This window comes from Nannobrachium achirus (assembly GCF_963921795.1).
Source record: "Nannobrachium achirus genome assembly, chromosome: 18".
Taxonomy (NCBI): Eukaryota; Metazoa; Chordata; class Actinopteri; order Myctophiformes; family Myctophidae; genus Nannobrachium; species Nannobrachium achirus.
Window position 1 is genome coordinate 3789516 of NC_137825.1, and position 23384 is coordinate 3812899.

Here is a 23384-nt window from a genome sequence, read left to right on the forward strand (position 1 = left end):
TGCGCTGCGTGCGTGTGTGCGTTGCGTCGTGTTGCGTTGCGTGCGTTGCGTTGCGTTGCGTTGCGTTGCGTTGCGTTGCGTCCTACCATCTCCTGCGCCACCTCCTCAGGGACGTCCTTGTAGATCTGGAACTCGAACTCGATGGCGTTGTTGTCCTTGTACTTCCCGCTCAGCTTCTTGGTGTGGTCCATCCTCAGCCACAGCTTCAGGCCGGGCTTCAGGGAGTCGTCCTCCTCCGCCAGCTCCACATGCACACCGTTGTTCTCCTGGAAGAACATGTGGTCCAGAAGGTCCTTGATGGTGTACCTGGAGATACAAGAAGAACTATACTATGAGTCTAAATGAGGTCCTTGATGGTGTACCTGAGCACAGGAGACACAACAACATTACTATGAGTCTAAATGAGGTCCTTGATGGTGTACCTGGAGATACAAGAAGAACTACACTATGAGTCTAAATGAGGTCCTTGATGGTGTACCTGAGGACAGGAGACACAACAACATTACTATGAGTCTAAATGAGGTCCTTGATGGTGTACCTGAGCACAGGAGACACAACAACATTACTATGAGTCTAAATGAGGTCCTTGATGGTGTACCTGAGCACAGGAGACACAACAACAATACTATGAGTCTAAATGAGGTCCTTGATGGTGTACCTGAGCACAGGAGACACAACAACATTACTATGAGTCTAAATGAGGTCCTTGATGGTGTACTTGAGCACAGGAGACACAACAACATTACTATGAGTCTAAATGAGGTCCTTGATGGTGTACCTGAGGACAGGACACACAACAACATTACTATGAGTCTAAATGAGGTCCTTGATGGTGTACCTGAGGACAGGAGACACAACAACATTACTATGAGTCTAAATGAGGTCCTTGATGGTGTACCTGAGGACAGGAGACACAACAACATTACTATGAGTCTAAATGAGGTCCTTGATGGTGTACCTGAGGACAGGACACACAACAACATTACTATGAGTCTAAATGAGGTCCTTGATGGTGTACCTGAGGACAGGAGACACAACAACATTACTATGAGTCTAAATGAGGTCCTTGATGGTGTACCTGAGGACAGGAGACACAACAACAATACTATGAGTCTAAATGAGGTCCTTGATGGTGTACCTGAGGACAGGACACACAACAACATTACTATGAGTCTAAATGAGGTCCTTGATGGTGTACTTGAGGACAGGAGACACAACAACATTACTATGAGTCTAAATGAGGTCCTTGATGGTGTACTTGAGGACAGGACACACAACAACATTACTATGAGTCTAAATGAGGTCCTTGATGGTGTACTTGAGGACAGGAGACACAACAACATTACTATGAGTCTAAATGAGGTCCTTGATGGTGTACCTGAGGACAGGAGACACAACAACATTACTATGAGTCTAAATGAGGTCCTTGATGGTGTACCTGAGGACAGGACACACAACAACATTACTATGAGTCTAAATGAGGTCCTTGATGGTGTACCTGAGGACAGGAGACACAACAACATTACTATGAGTCTAAATGAGGTCCTTGATGGTGTACCTGAGGACAGGAGACACAACAACATTACTATGAGTCTAAATGAGGTCCTTGATGGTGTACCTGAGGACAGGAGACACAACAACAATACTATGAGTCTAAATGAGGTCCTTGATGGTGTACCTGAGGACAGGAGACACAACAACATTACTATGAGTCTAAATGAGGTCCTTGATGGTGTACCTGAGGACAGGAGACACAACAACAATACTATGAGTCTAAATGAGGACACAGAGCAACCATGACACACAACAACAACAATACTATGAGTCTAAATGAGGTCCTTGATGGTGTACCTGAGGACAGGACACACAACAACATTACTATGAGTCTAAATGAGGTCCTTGATGGTGTACCTGAGGACAGGAGACACAACAACATTACTATGAGTCTAAATGAGGTCCTTGATGGTGTACCTGAGGACAGGAGACACAACAACATTACTATGAGTCTAAATGAGGTCCTTGATGGTGTACCTGAGGACAGGAGACACAACAACAATACTATGAGTCTAAATGAGGTCCTTGATGGTGTACCTGAGGACAGGAGACACAACAACATTACTATGAGTCTAAATGAGGTCCTTGATGGTGTACCTGAGGACAGGAGACACAACAACAATACTATGAGTCTAAATGAGGTCCTTGATGGTGTACCTGAGGACAGGACACACAACAACATTACTATGAGTCTAAATGAGGTCCTTGATGGTGTACTTGAGGACAGGAGACACAACAACATTACTATGAGTCTAAATGAGGTCCTTGATGGTGTACTTGAGGACAGGACACACAACAACATTACTATGAGTCTAAATGAGGTCCTTGATGGTGTACTTGAGGACAGGAGACACAACAACATTACTATGAGTCTAAATGAGGTCCTTGATGGTGTACTTGAGGACAGGAGACACAACAACATTACTATGAGTCTAAATGAGGTCCTTGATGGTGTACCTGAGGACAGGAGACACAACAACATTACTATGAGTCTAAATGAGGTCCTTGATGGTGTACTTGAGGACAGGAGACACAACAACATTACTATGAGTCTAAATGAGGTCCTTGATGGTGTACCTGAGGACAGGAGACACAACAACATTACTATGAGTCTAAATGAGGTCCTTGATGGTGTACCTGAGGACAGGACACACAACAACATTACTATGAGTCTAAATGAGGTCCTTGATGGTGTACCTGAGGACAGGAGACACAACAACATTACTATGAGTCTAAATGAGGTCCTTGATGGTGTACCTGAGGACAGGAGACACAACAACATTACTATGAGTCTAAATGAGGTCCTTGATGGTGTACCTGAGGACAGGAGACACAACAACAATACTATGAGTCTAAATGAGGTCCTTGATGGTGTACCTGAGGACAGGAGACACAACAACATTACTATGAGTCTAAATGAGGTCCTTGATGGTGTACCTGAGGACAGGAGACACAACAACAATACTATGAGTCTAAATGAGGACACAGAGCAACCATGACACACAACAACAACAATACTATGAGTCTAAATGAGGTCCTTGATGGTGTACCTGAGGACAGGAGACACAACAACAATACTATGAGTCTAAATGAGGACACAGAGCAACCATGACACACAACAACAACAATACTATGAGTCTAAATGAGGTCCTTGATGGTGTACCTGAGGACAGGAGACACAACAACATTACTATGAGTCTAAATGAGGTCCTTGATGGTGTACCTGAGGACAGGAGACACAACAACATTACTATGAGTCTAAATGAGGTCCTTGATGGTGTACCTGAGGACAGGAGACACAACAACATTACTATGAGTCTAAATGAGGTCCTTGATGGTGTACCTGAGCACAGGAGACACAACAACATTACTATGAGTCTAAATGAGGTCCTTGATGGTGTACCTGAGGACAGGAGACACAACAACATTACTATGAGTCTAAATGAGGTCCTTGATGGTGTACCTGAGGACAGGAGACACAACAACATTACTATGAGTCTAAATGAGGTCCTTGATGGTGTACCTGAGGACAGGAGACACAACAACAATACTATGAGTCTAAATGAGGACACAGAGCAACCATGACACACAACAACAACAATACTATGAGTCTAAATGAGGTCCTTGATGGTGTACCTGAGGACAGGAGACACAACAACATTACTATGAGTCTAAATGAGGTCCTTGATGGTGTACTTGAGCACAGGAGACACAACAACAATACTATGAGTCTAAATGAGGTCCTTGATGGTGTACCTGAGGACAGGACACACAACAACATTACTATGAGTCTAAATGAGGTCCTTGATGGTGTACCTGAGGACAGGACACACAACAACATTACTATGAGTCTAAATGAGGTCCTTGATGGTGTACCTGAGGACAGGACACACAACAACATTACTATGAGTCTAAATGAGGTCCTTGATGGTGTACCTGAGGACAGGAGACACAACAACAATACTATGAGTCTAAATGAGGTCCTTGATGGTGTACCTGAGGACAGGACACACAACAACATTACTATGAGTCTAAATGAGGTCCTTGATGGTGTACCTGAGGACAGGAGACACAACAACATTACTATGAGTCTAAATGAGGTCCTTGATGGTGTACCTGAGGACAGGAGACACAACAACAATACTATGAGTCTAAATGAGGTCCTTGATGGTGTACCTGAGGACAGGACACACAACAACATTACTATGAGTCTAAATGAGGTCCTTGATGGTGTACTTGAGGACAGGAGACACAACAACATTACTATGAGTCTAAATGAGGTCCTTGATGGTGTACTTGAGGACAGGACACACAACAACATTACTATGAGTCTAAATGAGGTCCTTGATGGTGTACTTGAGGACAGGAGACACAACAACATTACTATGAGTCTAAATGAGGTCCTTGATGGTGTACTTGAGGACAGGAGACACAACAACATTACTATGAGTCTAAATGAGGTCCTTGATGGTGTACCTGAGGACAGGAGACACAACAACATTACTATGAGTCTAAATGAGGTCCTTGATGGTGTACTTGAGGACAGGAGACACAACAACATTACTATGAGTCTAAATGAGGTCCTTGATGGTGTACCTGAGGACAGGAGACACAACAACATTACTATGAGTCTAAATGAGGTCCTTGATGGTGTACCTGAGGACAGGAGACACAACAACATTACTATGAGTCTAAATGAGGTCCTTGATGGTGTACCTGAGGACAGGACACACAACAACATTACTATGAGTCTAAATGAGGTCCTTGATGGTGTACCTGAGGACAGGAGACACAACAACATTACTATGAGTCTAAATGAGGTCCTTGATGGTGTACCTGAGGACAGGAGACACAACAACAATACTATGAGTCTAAATGAGGACACAGAGCAACCATGACACACAACAACAACAATACTATGAGTCTAAATGAGGTCCTTGATGGTGTACCTGAGGACAGGAGACACAACAACAATACTATGAGTCTAAATGAGGACACAGAGCAACCATGACACACAACAACAACAATACTATGAGTCTAAATGAGGTCCTTGATGGTGTACCTGAGGACAGGAGACACAACAACATTACTATGAGTCTAAATGAGGTCCTTGATGGTGTACCTGAGGACAGGAGACACAACAACATTACTATGAGTCTAAATGAGGTCCTTGATGGTGTACCTGAGGACAGGAGACACAACAACATTACTATGAGTCTAAATGAGGTCCTTGATGGTGTACCTGAGCACAGGAGACACAACAACATTACTATGAGTCTAAATGAGGTCCTTGATGGTGTACCTGAGGACAGGAGACACAACAACATTACTATGAGTCTAAATGAGGTCCTTGATGGTGTACCTGAGGACAGGAGACACAACAACATTACTATGAGTCTAAATGAGGTCCTTGATGGTGTACCTGAGGACAGGAGACACAACAACAATACTATGAGTCTAAATGAGGACACAGAGCAACCATGACACACAACAACAACAATACTATGAGTCTAAATGAGGTCCTTGATGGTGTACCTGAGGACAGGAGACACAACAACATTACTATGAGTCTAAATGAGGTCCTTGATGGTGTACTTGAGCACAGGAGACACAACAACAATACTATGAGTCTAAATGAGGTCCTTGATGGTGTACCTGAGGACAGGACACACAACAACATTACTATGAGTCTAAATGAGGTCCTTGATGGTGTACCTGAGGACAGGACACACAACAACATTACTATGAGTCTAAATGAGGTCCTTGATGGTGTACCTGAGGACAGGAGACACAACAACAATACTATGAGTCTAAATGAGGTCCTTGATGGTGTACCTGAGGACAGGACACACAACAACATTACTATGAGTCTAAATGAGGTCCTTGATGGTGTACCTGAGCACAGGAGACACAACAACATTACTATAAGTCTAAATGAGGTCCTTGATGGTGTACCTGAGGACAGGAGACACAACAACATTACTATGAGTCTAAATGAGGTCCTTGATGGTGTACCTGAGGACAGGACACACAACAACATTACTATGAGTCTAAATGAGGTCCTTGATGGTGTACTTGAGCACAGGAGACACAACAACAACAATACTATGAGTCTAAATGAGGTCCTTGATGGTGTACTTGAGGACAGGAGACACAACAACATTACTATGAGTCTAAATGAGGTCCTTGATGGTGTACTTGAGCACAGGAGACACAACAACAACAATACTATGAGTCTAAATGAGGTCCTTGATGGTGTACTTGAGGACAGGAGACACAACAACAATACTATGAGTCTAAATGAGGTCCTTGATGGTGTACCTGAGCACAGGAGACACAACAACAATACTATGAGTCTAAATGAGGTCCTTGATGGTGTACCTGAGCACAGGAGACACAACAACAATACTATGAGTCTAAATGAGGACACAGAGCAACCATATGACAAACAACAACAACAATAATATTAATATCAGTCTAAATGAGGTCCTTGATGGTGCAGTAGATTAGAGGTTATCATGATTGATTATGTGTGACGTTATAGAGTAGATCATGTGTTCATTGATTATATTAATATCTAGGTCTGTATGCTGATACTAATACTTGATCGTTAGGAGTCGAGAGGTTAGTAGTCGAGAGGTGGTACAGCTCGTTCCAGAGGCCTTGAAGCCACACAGTATAACTCTAGTGTCTGACCATTATTCTTGGCAGAACTACTTTACCACTGACCAGAGTGTTAAACTGTACTTCTGTCCATGATATCATGTTACATATAAACTTAACCACCACCACCTAATATAATTGTCTTGTCTCCTCATTTTCTCTTTGATTATTGATTGATCTGAATTCCACCACACAACCATATGACACACAACAACAACAACATACTATGAGTCTAAATGCAGGTCCTTGATGGTGTACCTGAGGACACAGAGCAACCATATGACACACAACAAAAACAATAATATTATTACCAGTAAGACTCCCTAATCGGGAGATAAGCGACCGTCAGGTCGCAGCGTGATTTTAGGGCAACATGTGTAGGAGCAGTGTCCAAAAATGTGTTTGAAAAAATCGGCCTGATGGTGGCGCTATATGGGACAGGTCCATGTTGATGACATGACTGTAGATATACTGTGTACCGATTTGCGTGATTTTAGGGCAAAAGCTGTAGGAGCAGTGTCCAAAAATGTGTTTTGCAAGAATCTGCCTCATGGTGGCGCTAGAAGAGGGCCATATGAGAAAGGGGGGGCGGAGGTAGTGGTTTGGCAGGCAAGTTATGAGTCTAAATGAGGTTGTTGATGTTGTACCTGAGGACAGGAGACACAACAACAATATGACAGTTTAACACATTTGATGCCAACGACGTGCCAACAAGTCAGCGTGCACCAAGGCCCGCCCCCACTTGATCATGATTGGAGGAAGGCCCCCGCCTGTCACCTACATGAACACTGGAACTGAAATTTAAAGGGAAAGACCACCCATTTTCAATATTGAACTATGTCATTAATATACCTTAGAGGAGTTGAGTGGAAATAGAAAAAAGTTCCCCCCCTTCTGTGTTGCCTAGAACTGGAGGATTGATTTTGGGTTTGTATTGTAAAGTACAACTTGATGACATCACACCGTTGTACTTTACAATACAAACCCCAAAATCAATCTTCTAAAAACAGACCCAAAAGATTATGGTTTAGTGATGAGTCATCACTTTTCACAAGGTGTATGGGGCATTTCTGGCCCAAGGAATGTTTTTTGTGCAAAACAAATGCTTGCAATGGATTCAGAATAATTAAAAACACCTTGTTAGACCCCTCACATCCCACTTAAAGCATATTTTTGGGAGTGATTTCTTTCCATTATAGTACAGTGTATAGTAAGTGAATGAGACCCAGAATTACCCTAGCTGACAAACATTTCGCTAGGGATGTTGAATTTCAATCTTTGTTAGATATGTTACTAGACACCTTTACCAACACATTGGTGAAGAAATTGTTTGGTAAGGAATTTATTTTCAGATTTGACAGGTATTCTGCTAATTTTCCCTGACTATATGTTTAGATTAATGGGGATCCGAATAAAGAATAAAGAATAAAGAGATAGTGTTAGTCACGGGGAGATGGTGGGTGTCATCATTACATAAATGTGGTTCATATTTTCACACCCATATGGTGCACAGGTTCCAGGACATAAATGTGGTTCATATTGTCACACCCATATGGTGCGCGGGTTCCAGGACATAAATGTGGTTCATATTGTCACACCCATATGGTGCACGGGTTCCAGGACATAAATGTGGTTCATATTGTCACACCCATATGGTGCACGGGTTCCAGGACATAAATGTGATTCATATTGTCACACCCACATGGTGCACAGGTTCCAGGACATAAATGTGGTTCATATTGTCACACCCACATGGTGCACAGGTTCCAGGACATAAATGTGGTTCATATTGTCACACCCATATGGTGCACAGGTTCCAGGACATAAATGTGGTTCATATTGTCACACCCATATGGTGCGTGGGTTCCAGGACATAAATGTGGTTCATATTGTCACACCCATATGGTGCGCAGGTTCCAGGACATAAATGTGGTTCATATTGTCACACCCATATGGTGCGCAGGTTCCAGGACATAAATGTGGTTCATATTGTCACACCCATATGGTGCGTGGGTTCCAGGACATAAATGTGGTTCATATTGTCACACCCATATGGAGCGTGGGTTCCAGGACATAAATGTGGTTCATATTGTCATACCCACATGGTGCGCAGGTTCCAGGACATAAATGTGGTTCATATTGTCACACCCATATGGTGCGTGGGTTCCAGGACATAAATGTGGTTCATATTGTCACACCCATATGGTGCGTGGGTTCCAGGACATAAATGTGGTTCATATTGTCACACCCATATGGTGCGTGGGTTCCAGGACATAAATGTGGTTCATATTGTCATACCCATATGGTGCGTGGGTTCCAGGACATAAATGTGGTTCATATTGTCATACCCACATGGTGCGCAGGTTCCAGGACATAAATGTGGTTCATATTGTCACACCCATATGGTGCGCGGGTTCCAGGACATAAATGTGGTTCATATTGTCACACCCATATGGTGCGCGGGTTCCAGGACATAAATGTGATTGATATTTTCACCCGTCAGGACAGAAGTTTAGCCATAAACACAGAGCAAGGACACGGAGGGCAGCCACTGAAACAACACTTGTTCCAGCACAACTCTGGTGGCGTCTTAGAGACGCGGACGTCATGGCAAGATTTCACCATTTATGGCCCTATTTTGTAATCCAAGCGTAACATATTGTGGCTTTATTGCTCCTTTTGTTTACATCAATTCAATTCGATTACATTTTACTGTAGAGCCCAATCACATGTTGTCTCGATACGCTTTACACATAGAAGAGAGCCTGCGTCGTCCCACCCTGAGCAAGCAATGAAGGCAATGAAAACGTCAGGCAGACCCCAGGCTCTATAGGGTCGGGTGGGCACCGCAAATACATGGACAATGTATTTCAACACATACAGTATGGACAAACACACTCCTTGACATGAACCCAGAGATTTCACACATTTATCGATAGACCAGGCGTAGCTACAGTATATGGAATGGAATGCTAAATACAAAGCACAAGTACTTCCATACAATCAATTATTTACATTGCAAAACGATTCAATACCGATTATCTGCATTGTAAAATGATATGATACAAAGCCCAACGGTAGGATATTCTGCTGTTTGCATATCAATCTTCTCCAGAAGGTCCCTCCTAGTTTTTAACTCATTTAGTGCCACCCTTTCACCACTAGAGGGTGCCCAGTGGCCATAGAAAATCCCATAGAGATATGCTGGTATATGCAGAAGCCCTGCAGCCATGACTTGCCTGAACACTTTCCTTTGTGCATGTACAGGAAGAGGATGAAGTTAGCTTGAAGTTAGCTATTGGCTACCAAGCATTTTAGAAGCCTTATTTTCGTCAACTTAGCCATGATTAAACCGTGCACACCTCATGCATGGGAAAAAAACAGAGAAGAATGAGCTCTAAAAAATCCAATGCAATCCTGGATTGCATTGAAGTGGATTTGTGCAGTTTGTTCACAGCTTTCAAACAAAAAAATCCGATTGTTCAGGCATTCTTGAGATAATCGCCATTATGTTTTACATGTTATGTAAACAAACATGGCTGCCCTGTATGTTAGATGGGGTTGTATGGGGGTGGAACATGCAAAATTGAGATTGAAATCATGTTCACTAGATTTGATGGGGTCCAAAAAAAATTTTTTTTTTTTTTTTAATATCCCGAACATGTTCGGGATAGGCACTCTGGTATGCGATAATATATCCCGAACTAATTCGGGATAGGCACTCAATGAGTTAATTGTTGATGAAATTGTCACTATATGTAGTCATAGTTTTTAGTCATCATAGCTTAGCTTTTATTTTGTTTTTATTTAGTTAGTGAAAAAAAGGCAGTCGCCAAACATTTTCCGTCATAGTTTTAGATGAAATTAGTGTTGTGGTGTAGGGGCGTAACGATACATGTAATAGCAATACAATGCACATCACGATACATGGTTGACGATACGACACATGGACGTTATTCGTTCGTTCATGGCGATAGCATACGATTCGATTCAATGATTTAAAGTCGATATAGTAACTAGGTTTTTATGTGAAAAATGTATTATTATGGATATAACAAACACTGTGGTTCTCTAGCAAATACATGGACATTATATTTCAACACATATATGGACAAACCCTCACCTTTCATCCTTGTCCATACGAATGCATCCCTCGATGATCTCCTTGAGTTCTGGAACCTTCACCTTGTAGAAACTGTCTGGCTTCATTCCCTGAGAGGAGGAGAACACAATGAATGAACCTTCACTCTGCTGGAAACTAAAACACCAGAATGGACAGATCATTACACACAGTGTTTGTGATACAATCCACACTGAGAAAAAAATTGTTTAACCCATTCAGTCCTAGAATTATTGAATGCTTTAACCAGTGAAAAATAGCAGATATGCATGCGAGCTTGTAGATCTGCTATTTTTGAACAAGTCGTGAAAATGTGTGCACATCTTTGAATATATACAGTATGTATTTTCAAAGCGAACGTTTATAACTCAAGTTTTGCATCTGGGGGGTCCCTGGAACTAGATATTTTGAGATGGGGGTCCGTGGCCAAATACATATCATTTTGGGGGTCCTTCACATGAAAAGGTTTGAGAACCACTGACATAGTAGTCTCTCAAGAACAGACTAACTGAGCTCCAGTTAAGTGAAAAGGACCTTTTCTTTGAGGACCCCTTAGTCGAGAGAGAGATGAACCAGGGACCCCCACAACCCATAGATACCATATAGTTTCATTGTTTGACGGCACAATCATCAGTGTATTTTGGATTATCCTGTCAATTTGTGTTTTCAGATATTTAACCACTTGAACCGTCAATACTTAATAAACTTGACCTTTCACTTTGTACTTAGTCTGCTCTTTTTCCCTTCTACACCAAACCTCTTTGCCGAAAATAGCAGATCTACAAGCTCACAACAAGCTTGTAGATCTGCTATTTTTGGCTAAAGTTCTCAGAATATAGACGCTATAGGGTTCAAATCATTAATATAAAAAAAGTTGTTTCTATCACACAAAGATTTGGAGGACCCCCTGTAGTAACTCTGAGGACCCCCTGTTGAAGTGAAGACCCCTGATTTAGAACCATAATGGGTTAAAATGGCGTGATGGTGTTTCAGCTCTCCGTGGCCAGAAGCCCCGTGGTGCCCACATACAGTTTACAGTTTAGGTATTTAGCAGACGCTTTTAATCCAAAGCGACTTACAATAAGCAGATAATACATCACGTTAATAAACAAGATAATATGTCAGTACATCAACAGCAATATAACAAATGCAAATGGACATCTATCTAGAAAAAACACAATATAATCAAAGTTCTAAAAACCTAAAAAAGAAATGCTAACTACTAGCTTCATGTATGGTCATTGATTTTTTTCTGTAGTGCTAAGGGTTTAGTGCACATGGTGCCCACATCAGAACCGTGCCAGCCCGTGCCACCATGCCACCCTGTGTGGTGACGTAACAGCCCGCTCTGTGACGTCCGGCCAGCATGACAAGCAGCTTGGTGACAACAACACAGCTGACAGTGTTTGTCACCGATACGGAACCAGAGCACCGTGTACCAAAGTACCAGGAGTTAAAGTTCTCCTTATGCACAATGTTCTGTTCCACTAGATATCAAAACGTCTGAAATGAATGAAAATCTTTTGAAAACAGCAGATCTCCAAGCTAAAGTTTAAATAGGGCTGAAGTGGTTAATGCATGTTTTGTAGTAACAAACAAACAAGTCAGAATAAAAGATGGATATGCCAAATGATGATTATTAACTATATATATTTTAAAAATAGCCTGATTTACAGCTTACGGCCCACGACGAGATGTAATCCAATTAAAATACATTGGTTTCAATGAGACCGTCCTGACGTACCGCTTGCTTCGCTCGCAGAGTCTCTAATTGAGCGAGGTTTCGCGGGCATGTCCCGCCCCCCAAACAATTATTATTATGTACTTATGTATTTGATTGGTTCAGGCTACGTCACAACGCAATGGTCGACGCTCCATATGAGGACAGGTTTTGACAACGACAAGACAACGACATCTCACTCGCTGGCAGTGTGGAGGAGCTGTTATAGCTGGAAGACAGCCAACCTACAGTACATAATGCTCCCAACACCATCACCAGCTCTACTCTGGTACAACTACAAGGTTTCACTTCATTGTGCACAAACGTTGAGAGACACTTCAAAGTGAGCCGATCCTCTTTGCTACAGAACCTGAAGAAGAACAGAGGTTGTTCATGTTAACATTAAAAAACCCATTCAGAACGGGTACACATTATTGTGTATCATTATTTTATGCTTTAACTATTGAAAAATTGCAGACATACAAGCTCGCAGTGTGAAAAATCGTGAAAATTTGAATTTGGATCCGATTCTATAAGTGTCTTTTGAATCCTTCTAAGATTTTTTGAAAAACCTATGTTTCTATTTCAGCAATCTGGCCAGCCATCGTCAAAGAAAAGGTCCTTTTCACTTAACTGGAGCTCAGTTAGTCTGTTCTTGAGAGACTACTATGTCAGTGGTTCTCAAACCTTTTCATGTGAAGGACCCCCAAAATTATATGCATTTGGCCAGGGACCCCCATCTCAAAATATTTAGTTCCAGGGACCACCCAGAAGCAAAATTTGAGTTACAAATGTTTGCTTTAAAAAATACATATATTCAAAGATTTGCACTTCATTTTCACAACTTTTTCAAAAATAGCAGATATACAAGCTCACAGCGCGGCACTCGGTGCCGCGCTATTTGTGAAAAATCGTGAAAATTTGAATTTGGATCCGATTCTATAAGTGTCTTTTGAATCCTTCTAAGATTTTTTGAAAAACCTATGTTTCTATTTCAGCAATCTGGCCAGCCATCGTCAAAGAAAAGGTCCTTTTCACTTAACTGGAGCTCAGTTAGTCTGTTCTTGAAAGACTACTATGTCAGTGGTTCTCAAACCTAAATGATATGAATTTGGCCAGGGACCCCCATCTCAAAATATTTAGTTCCAGGGACCCCCCCAGAAGCAAAATTTGAGTTACAAACGTTCGCTTTGAAAATACATACAGTCAAAGATTTGCACTTCATTTTCTCGACTTTTTCAAAAATAGCAGATCTACAAGCTCGCAGCGCGGCACTCGGTGAGCTTGTATATCTGCTATTTTTCAATAGTTAAAGCATTCAATAATTCTAGGCCCTAAATGGGTTAAAGGTTTTTAATGCTGGTACTGTACAAACCACTGTGCAGACACCATTACACCACGGCTTTAACTGAAGCACAGACACTGTACTTACAGTATGTTCTTGTTCTTGTGGACATCAAACAGTAAAGATTGTTTACATATGGAGAGAACCATTGTAAAACATGTCCCCTTCATACAGTTATATTCATACAGATCACTTCACCCATGTTCACCCTTATCTTTTTATTACTGCTCCTCACTGATAGAATATGCATAATAAGATGGCACCATTTCTGTCTTCTTCTCACTCTGTGTCTCAGAGGAGGGCTGAGGAGAGTTCAGAAACCTGTGACATCATCGATAGAGCTAATAAAACGTACAGACTTTCTCCCGCTGGAAAGTTAGCCATTAGAAATAGAAGCCATTGCTATGACATTTAATATACATTAAATAGAGGGGTCACGGTGGCGCAGTTGGTAGCACTGTCTCCTCACAGCTAGAAGGTCCTGGGTTCGATTCCCACTGGGGACGCTGTGGGCGCTGGGGGCGTGTTCTCTCCTCTGCATCCTCATCAGTGCCCACACCCTTGGTGGGGTTGGCAAAAGGGCCTTTCTGTGTGGAGTGTGCATGTTCTCCCCGTTTCTACTAAGGTAGATACCCTCACAAAAACATGCATTAATCCTGGACTATACTGCCTGGCCAGCCCTCTGATAATGAACATTGGTGAGGACCAATTATATGAAGATAGGTTGATGATTCCTACAGAACATTCTGTAATGTTCTATGGCAGAATCTCGTGTATTTTAAGCAAAATCTCTCAACCAGGACTGTCCTTGTCACAATGAGACAAATGTAGATTCCTTTTGAACTTGGACTCATTTAGAAACAATTTGCCAAAAGTTCATGTGTAGTTCTGGAACTGGCTGGTGGTGAAAGATGTCCATGTCTGAGTGTGCTAGTATAAACTAAACTGTTAGCCTGTCTGTGTGTGTTTTAAAATAAAGAATGAATACAAGCCAGTGAAGCCAGTTCCTAACTAACTTCCTATCATTGTCCCACTGACTCTGAGCACTGATATCCAAGCCCTCACGCAGCCTCCATGCAACAACACAGATAAGAGCAACACACACACAGTCTGTCCCGTCACACAACCACAGTCAGACACAGTGTTGCCAAGTATGCTTATTATAAGCAACTTTGGTCTGGTTTTCCTGTAAGGTTACTTGTAGATATTAGCTCATTTTGTGCTCCAGAAATTAACGGATTAAAATGTCCAGCGTGCCTCTCGCTGGCTCCATAAACGGCCAGTCTCTTATTTTGAAGGCCAGAAGTCGATTGCGTAAACACTTCCGGTTTGACGTCATCACGTCATTCACCGGAATCGCTCGTCATCAACATGCCGTTGTGTAATGGCTGATCGTTGCTTTTCAACATGTGTTTTATTAGCGAGAATCTACTGCCATCCTCCCCTTTGAAAGTGTTGTTTGGAGATAATGGACATTAAAGATGAGATTCCCCGTCTGCCTCAATGTTATGGGATTATTACTATTTTGTGCTCGTGGATCCGTGATGATGATGAATCGGCGAGGGCGATCGTGTCAGGACCTTCCGCGCAGCTACAGGGTAGGAGAACCGGCCGTTACAGTAATAGAGTACTTTTCACGAGTATACTTGGGATCGGCACTCTAAATACTCGAGTATTTTTCACGAGTATTCTCGGGATTGGCTACAATTGAGTTAATAGCTGTGGGTCGCTTTTTTTTATTTTGTATTTAAAGTCTAGTTGCTTGCTTGTTTGGGCCTGCTTCAGTTCAAACACTTTAACCCTACTGTGTATACATCGGCTATTTGAAAATAGCAGATCTACAAGCTCAGCAATCTACATAAAGCTCACAAATGAAGGGAGCTTGTATGAAACGTAATTTCCCCTGCTGTGTTGCACCTGTAAATCCGTGATTTGACAATTAAGCCAAAATAACCTTGGTTCAGGAACCAGTGCTGTTCAACTTTCTTGTAACCTTGGTTCGTTCTCGTGAATTAACCAGCCGCGAACCGGCTTGCGTTTCCACCAGATTGAACCAGATTGAACCAGATTGAACCAGAGTGAACCAGATTGAAATGCCCCTGTTGTCCAGTTTCCCCAGCAGAACCCAGCAGCTCTCATAGCATAGAGTGGAGCCTGTAAGCCTATAGCTTTTACTCTATTTGTTGCGGTCAAAAGTGATTTCTTTTTTTCATGAATGTGTTACTAGTTGTCATTACAAACACATCCATGCCTTGGTTGTCCCACACAAGCCACCAAAATCTCATAAATAATGTTTTGGGGTGAGCATTCGGCACAACTGCCAATCAAAGTGACTGTACTGGCCAATCACAGGGCATCTAACATATCTAACAGCCTAACATCTGTTTAGCAGAGTGTGATGGCTTGTGTGGGACAACGATGACATGGATGTGTTTGTAATGACAACTAGTAACACATTCATGAAAAATAAAAACACTTTTGACCACAACAAATAGTGTAAAAGTGATAGGCTTATGGGCTCCACTCTATGCTATGAGAGCTGCTGGGTTCTGCTGGGGAAACTGGACAACAGGAGCATTTCTGCCTAATAGACCCCATGGACAGTCTTTTTGGATCAATATAAGTAGGCAAATGAGCCTAGAAGTGATTTAGGAAGGAGTTGTCCTTTAAAGAGGTGGTGCCATAGTTTTGTACTTTTTCTGTTTTTCATGTGTCTAGGAGGTTGAAAGTACTTCATTAGACCCCCTGATGTGTTTTTTTTTGAAAAATGATGTATTCTCTTAGTATTTGTTTGTTTTCTCTTGGAGGCTGCCCCAATTGTGGTCAAAAGTGTCAGTTAAAAAACACAGATACTAAGTGTGTCACAGTATCAACTCCTCCCCAATTGACCACCCACCATGCCATCCATGCATACTTAATGAACTGGGGGTGTGGCCACATAAAAACCCAATTTTAACTCTTTCTGTATACTTTTTTGGAAAAAATCTTCCTCCTAGTATAATCATATAATCATAATACCTGATAATCATGTTTCAGAGGGGGGGAATCATGGGGGGAATCATGGCACCACCTCTTTAAGCTGTCTGCAAAGTGTTATTTGGAAATAACGGTGGCAATAAATTGAGCCTTGGTTAAACATGTGTCTAGATTGTAAAACAGGCTCCTTAAAACGGAACAAGGAAAAGAAACACGCATTCCTGAGCCTCATAAAGGACAGGTTACAGCCTTACAGCAGACCTGTGGAAATATGAAATGTGTTTTATTCACTTCTGTTCCTATTATCCCATTCAGAACGGGTACACATTATTGTGTATCATTATTTTATGCTTTAACTATTGAAAAATAGCAGATATACAAGCTCACAGCGCGGCACCGAGTGCCGCGCTGCAAGCTTGTAGATCTGCTTTTTTTTTTTTTTTTTTTAATCGTGAAAATTTGAATTTTTACCCGATTCTATAAGTGTCTTTTGAATCCTTCTAAGGTTTTTTTTGAAAAACCCTATGTTTCTATGTCGGCAATCTGGCCAGCCATCGTCAAAGAAAAGGTCCTTTTCACTTTCAACTGGAGCTCAGTTAGTCTGTTCTTGAGAGACTGCTATGTCAGTGGTGCTCAAACCTTTTCATGTCAAGGACCCCCAAAATGATATTTATTTGGCCACGGACCCCCATCTCAAAATATTTAGTTCCAGGGACCACCCTAGAAGCAAAATTTGAGTTACAAACGTTCGCTTTGAAAATACATATATTCAAAGATTTGCACACATTTTCACGACATTTTCAAAAATAGTAGATCTACAAGCTTGCAGCGCGGCACCGCGAGCTTTGTATATCTGCTATTTTTCACTGGTTAAAGCATTCAATAATTCTAAGCCTAAATGGGTTAAAGGTGGTCAGACTGTACATAAAACAGAAAAACATATGTATTTAGAGCACTGCCCCAAGCACATACAGTACAGCACCTCTGGTCACAACACAGGACATTAAAAGGTGTGTTTGTTATTAGCTGTGTGTCGTCGTAGTCCAGTGGTTCTCAACCTGTGGGTCGGGACCTCCAGGGCGGGGGGAGGGGGTCCACAAACTATTTTGGGGGGGTCCCCAGATGATTAGCTTAATGTGCAACATTGTTTTCTCACTCAACAGTAAACAAACCAACATAAAGTTTAAGTGTATAGAGGGTATATTATGCACATTTCTAAAGTGACAATTTTAGGACTTTTTAATACCTCTGAAATGACAAATCAAACATTGGTCAATGTTGTAATCAATTGTCAAATATTAGAGGCAGAAATAGTGAAGATAGCCGAGCTACATAGCAGATCTACATGCTCGCAACGCCGGAGTTGTGAGCATGTAGATCTGCGATTTTCACAATAGAGCCGTGTTATACAAAATGTAATGCCTCAATTCTTAGTGCTCGTCAGGAGGGGGGGGTCCTCAGTTAAACCACTGTTGTAATAGACTGTAGAATATCAGATCTACAAGCTCAAGACTAAGCCCCCATGCTCCCCCCACCCCTTTTTTCTGCCTTTGTATTTGATGTTATGCTTTTGAAACTGATATTATCCTAGTAGATAAAGTACTATGTTCTATCCGTCTGTCTTTCAATGTTATATGAGATACTTAAAGTGTGGTTCCTGTGGAAATAAGCCTCGGCTTTCTAGGATCTCCTTTTGGTTGACCTTGTACCAGTGATTTGTACTGCCATGAAACTGTACTTTTTTCAATTGCAAACTTCTAATAAATTCTTCAATCAATCGATCAATCACAACATGTCGCATACAGTGACTCCTTTCTCCTTGTATCGCTTCTTTGGATAGATGCCAGTTTACTGTGATAGATGGTGTCTTGGTCATTGTTCTCAAGTGTTTGTGTTTTTGTATTACTCTGATTCTTTGTTTCTTGACAAAATGTGAGGAATGTTATTTAGATAGCATGTCGTTTTTTTGTACGGACATGTTTGGACAGATGTGTGGTGTTCATTGTAGCCTATAGTTTCAGAATGTTGTTTGGATAGCATGTTGTTTAGACAGATGCTAGCTTCACTGTTTACCTGCTATGCTATAGTTTCACTTCAGCCATTATCTTATGCTTTAACTATTGAAAAATAGCAGATGTACAAGCTCACAGCGCGGCACCGAGTGCCGGGCTGTGAGCTTGTAGATCTGCTATTTTTGGAAAACCGTGAAAATATTTGCAATTCTTGAATATATATTTGTCAAAGCAAATTTCTGTAACTCAAATCTCTGCTTCTGGGTGGTCCCTGGAACAACATATTTTGATTGATATTTTGTCTGCGGGCCAAATACATGTAATTTTGGGGGTCCTTGACATGTTTGAGAACCACTGATTTTAGAAGAAGGATTTACAAGACATTTATAGAATTGGGTCAAAAATATTCAAAAACTTGCACACATTTCCACCATTAAAAAAAAAAAAAAAATAGCAAGCTACAAGCTTGCAGCGTGACACTCGGTGCCGCGCTGTGAGCTTGTACATCTGCTATTTTTCACTAGTTAAAGCACACAATAAGGGTTAAAGTGGTTAAAATCTAAAGCTACAAAGACGCATTCCTGAACGTATACACTGATCTCTCTGCACGCTATACTTACAGTAGAAGGCACTGACTCTGACCTCTAAGGACCTTCAGGGCTGGCTGTTTCACGTTGAGCTTCGACAGTTTTTTTGACACTTTATGTACCTATATATACAGTATATATATTATTTGTTCCCCTTCCTTGTTGTACCTTGCTCTTTACTGTACTATGTTCTTTTTTATTCTTTCCATACTTTCTCTGTAACTTTGTAAATATCATTATACTGCTGTGCTGCCTCTGGGCAACTGATTTTCCCCCTTGGGCTGGATAATAAAGGTATCTGTCTACAGTATGTGACCGTTTTACCTTATAGTTTATTGACCAGAGTTCATGAATGCTTCTTCCATCCTCTCACTTATACGCTCCGCTCTTGACAAGAGCATCTGCTACAGTAAAGGCCAGAGTCGTAAACTGTAAATGTATTGCAGAACGTTATATAGAAGCATAACGTTGTATAGAAGCCATAGCCACTACTGGTGTTTTTATAACGTTGTATAGAAGCATAACGTTGTATAGAAGCCATAGCCACTACTGGTGTTTTTATAACGTTGTATAGAAGCATAACGTTGTATAGAAGCATAACGTTGTATAGAAGCCATAGCCACTACTGGTGTTTTTATAACGTTGTATAGAAGCATAACGTTGTATAGAAGCATAACGTTGTATAGAAGCCATAGCCACTACTGGTGTTTTTGCTTTGCGTCTGTTTGCACCTCGTTGGAGAGAAAGCAAACAGACGTCTTTGTAGAGCTGAGAGCGACACGTCATTCTGAGTGTCGCCTGAATTCTGCGCCCGAGTGCAGTGCCCCCCCCCCCCCCCCCTCCCCCCTCCCAGTGAGACAACACTGCTACCAATGTGTCCGGCAACGCTCCAGTCATTACCATGCGGTGGAAAGTAACTCAATACATTACCCTCTTTTGACACTTTGTGTCATTCCAGGTCCTTTCTACGCACAGACAGGACAGACAGACACTTTGGGCCCTATTATGATCCAGGTCTTCTGCCTTATGCCTTAACTTCTTTGCCTTTTTTTACTATTTTGTTTTTGTTTTTTAAATATTTCAAATAGCTGATCTGCAAGTTCACAACATGCAGATGTAGATCAGCATTTGAAGTATTTAAAAAAAAGTTTTTCAAAATAGTTAAAAAAGGTAAAGAAGTTAAGGCATAAGGCAGAAGACCTGGATCATAATAGGGCCCTTTATGTCATTCAGGACCTCTCTAGGTACGTACAGACAGACAGACAGACAGACAGACAGACAGACAGACAGACAGACAGACAGAGGTCCTGGGACATGTCATAAGGTCTCTTATGACAAGGAAATCATGTGTGCTGCCCGAGGCAATCAAGTTAAACGTTAACCCATTTAGGCCTAGAATTATTGAATGCTTTACCCAGTGAAAAATAGCAGATATACAAGCTCACAGCGCGGCACCGAGTGCCGCGCTGCGAGCTTGCAGATCTGCTATTTTCGAAAAAGTCGTGAAAATGTGTGCAAATCTTTGAATATATGTATTTTCAAAGCGAATGTTTGTAACTCAAATTTTGCTTCTGGGGGTGGTCCCTGGAACTAGATATTTTCAGATGGGGGTCCGTGGCCAAATAAATATCAGTTTGGGGGTCCTTCACATGAAAAGGTTTGAGAACCACTGACATTGTTAGTCTCTCAAGAACAGACTAACTGAGCTCCAGTTGAAGTGAAAAGGACCTTTTCTTTGACGATGGCTGGCCAGATTGCTAACATAGAAACATAGTTTTTTTCAAAAAAATCTTAGACGGATTCAAAAGACACTTATTGAATCGGGTCACAATTGAAATTTTCACGATTTTTCAAAAATAGCAGATCTACAAGCTCGCAGCGCGGCACCGAGTGCCGCGCTGTGAGCTTGTATATCTGCTATTTTTCAATAGTTAAAGCATAAAATAAGGATACACAATAATGTGTACCCGTTCTAAATGGCCTAAGTGGGTACCGCCGCGGTGGCGTTTATAGCAGCAGGACAGATGACTATCTGATATGTGATGTGTCTCTGTGTACCTGCACACACACACACACACACACACACACACACACACACACACACACACACACACACACACACACACACACACACACACACACACACACACACACACACACACACACACACACATAGCCCTGCTGTGGCAATGATCTGAATTAAGTGAATTAAGTGGAATAAGGGGGGGACTTGAAAGGCAATCTTCGACGGGACTTTTTTCTCCCACTTTTCATTAAATGTGGACGTTTGATGGGTGGCTTCTGTTTGGGCTTGGGCAGAGTGGAGTGGTTTTATGGACAACAACAGGCCTTCTGTGTCGCTGTATACAGTGCCTACACACAGGCTCTGGACTGAAGCTAACGTAAAGCTGCCTTTAGAACGGGTACACCTTATTGTGTATCATTATGTCATGCTTTAAAGGAGCTATAGTCAACTTTTTCATTGTAGGGCCGACACTTTGTTTACATCCTAGTCTATAGACTAGAATGTAAACAAAGTGTCGGTCTGGCAATGACCAAAATGATTATTTTATCATTATCCTACGCTTTTTGTGGTCATTTTTGAATAGAAACACATGTATGAAGCTTATTGCTTTATAAAATATTTTTGAAACATTATTTTTATTTTAGCATCCGTTTTTCAAGAAAAAGTTGACTATAGCTCCTTTAACTATTGAAAAATAGCAGATATACAAGCTCGCAGCGTGGCACCGAGTGCCGCGCTGCAAGCTTGTAGATCTGCTATTTTTTACCTGAATTTTGTCTTTTGAATCCTTCAATGCTGCTTGGATTGAGGCTTCTAGAAACAAGAGTGGTTTCAGTGCCAGGTGTCCTTGCTACTTAATGTACAGCGCTGGTTCTATAACTTTAATTTGTCTCAGGTCACCCTTGTAAATAACCTGTAAGTTTTTTTTTTTTTTTTGAAAAACCTGTTTCTATGTCAGCAATCTGGCCAGCCATCGTCAAAGAAAAGGTCCTTTTCACTTGAACTGGAGCTCAGTTAGTCTGTTCTTGAGAGACTACTATGTCAGTGGTTCTCAAACCTTTTCATGTGAAGGACCCCCAAACTGATATTTATTTGGCCACGGACACCCATCTCAAAATATCTAGTTCCAGGGACCACCCCCAGAAGCAAAATTTGAGTTACAAACGTTTGCTTTAGAAATACTTGTATTCAAAGATTTGCACACATTTTCACAACTTTTTTCAAAAATAGCAGATCTACAAGCTCGCAGCGCGGCACTCGGTGCCGCGCTGTGAGCTTGTATGTCTGCTATTTTTTCACTGGTTAAAGCATTCAATAATTCTAGGCCTGAATGGGTTAAATGTGGATGTTGATGTCCCTACAGCAGTGTTTCTCAACCTTTGTTCTGCATGGGCACACTTTTCATGTCCCAAGAATCCATGGGCACACCAACATCATACGGGGGTGTAAACATCGTCACTGTCGGGCAGAAACCTTGCAACTCCAAGTTTCAAATGTGTACGTTTCTTCGCAAAGTAAAGCCCTGCTTAGTTCATCATACAAGGCTGTCGCAACAACAGTAGTGAAAACAGCAGATCTACAAGCACACAACGCCTCGCACCGCGAGGCGTTGTGTGCTTGTAGATCGGCTGTTTTCACTTTTTTTAAAATGATAAATACAATACTGGCTTTTCAAGCAGGCACACTTGACCCTTCTCAGGGGCACAGCAAAGGTCCCCAGGACCAGTGGTTGAGAAACACTGCCCGACACGCAGGCTCTGGACTGAAGGTAACGTAAAGTAGGGGTGCAGGAAAAAATCTATTTGAATTCGAATTGTGTTTCTAACATGGTAAGATTCAGAATCGATTCTCATTTTCCAAAAATCTATTAAAAAATATATA

General features: G+C 41.6%; 1 protein-coding gene across 1 annotated transcript in view; it reads right to left on the reverse strand.

Annotated features, from left to right (window-relative positions):
* The window catches only part of wnk4a (WNK lysine deficient protein kinase 4a), a gene marked incomplete at both ends in the record, with an annotated part of 218651 nt that overhangs the window by 89925 nt on the left and 105342 nt on the right, over positions 1–23384 (reverse strand). The window contains 2 exons of the mRNA XM_080746952.1: positions 87–306; positions 10841–10929. Coding sequence (XP_080603078.1) covers positions 87–306; positions 10841–10929 — 309 coding nt within the window. The remainder of the gene's footprint in view (positions 1–86; positions 307–10840; positions 10930–23384) is intronic.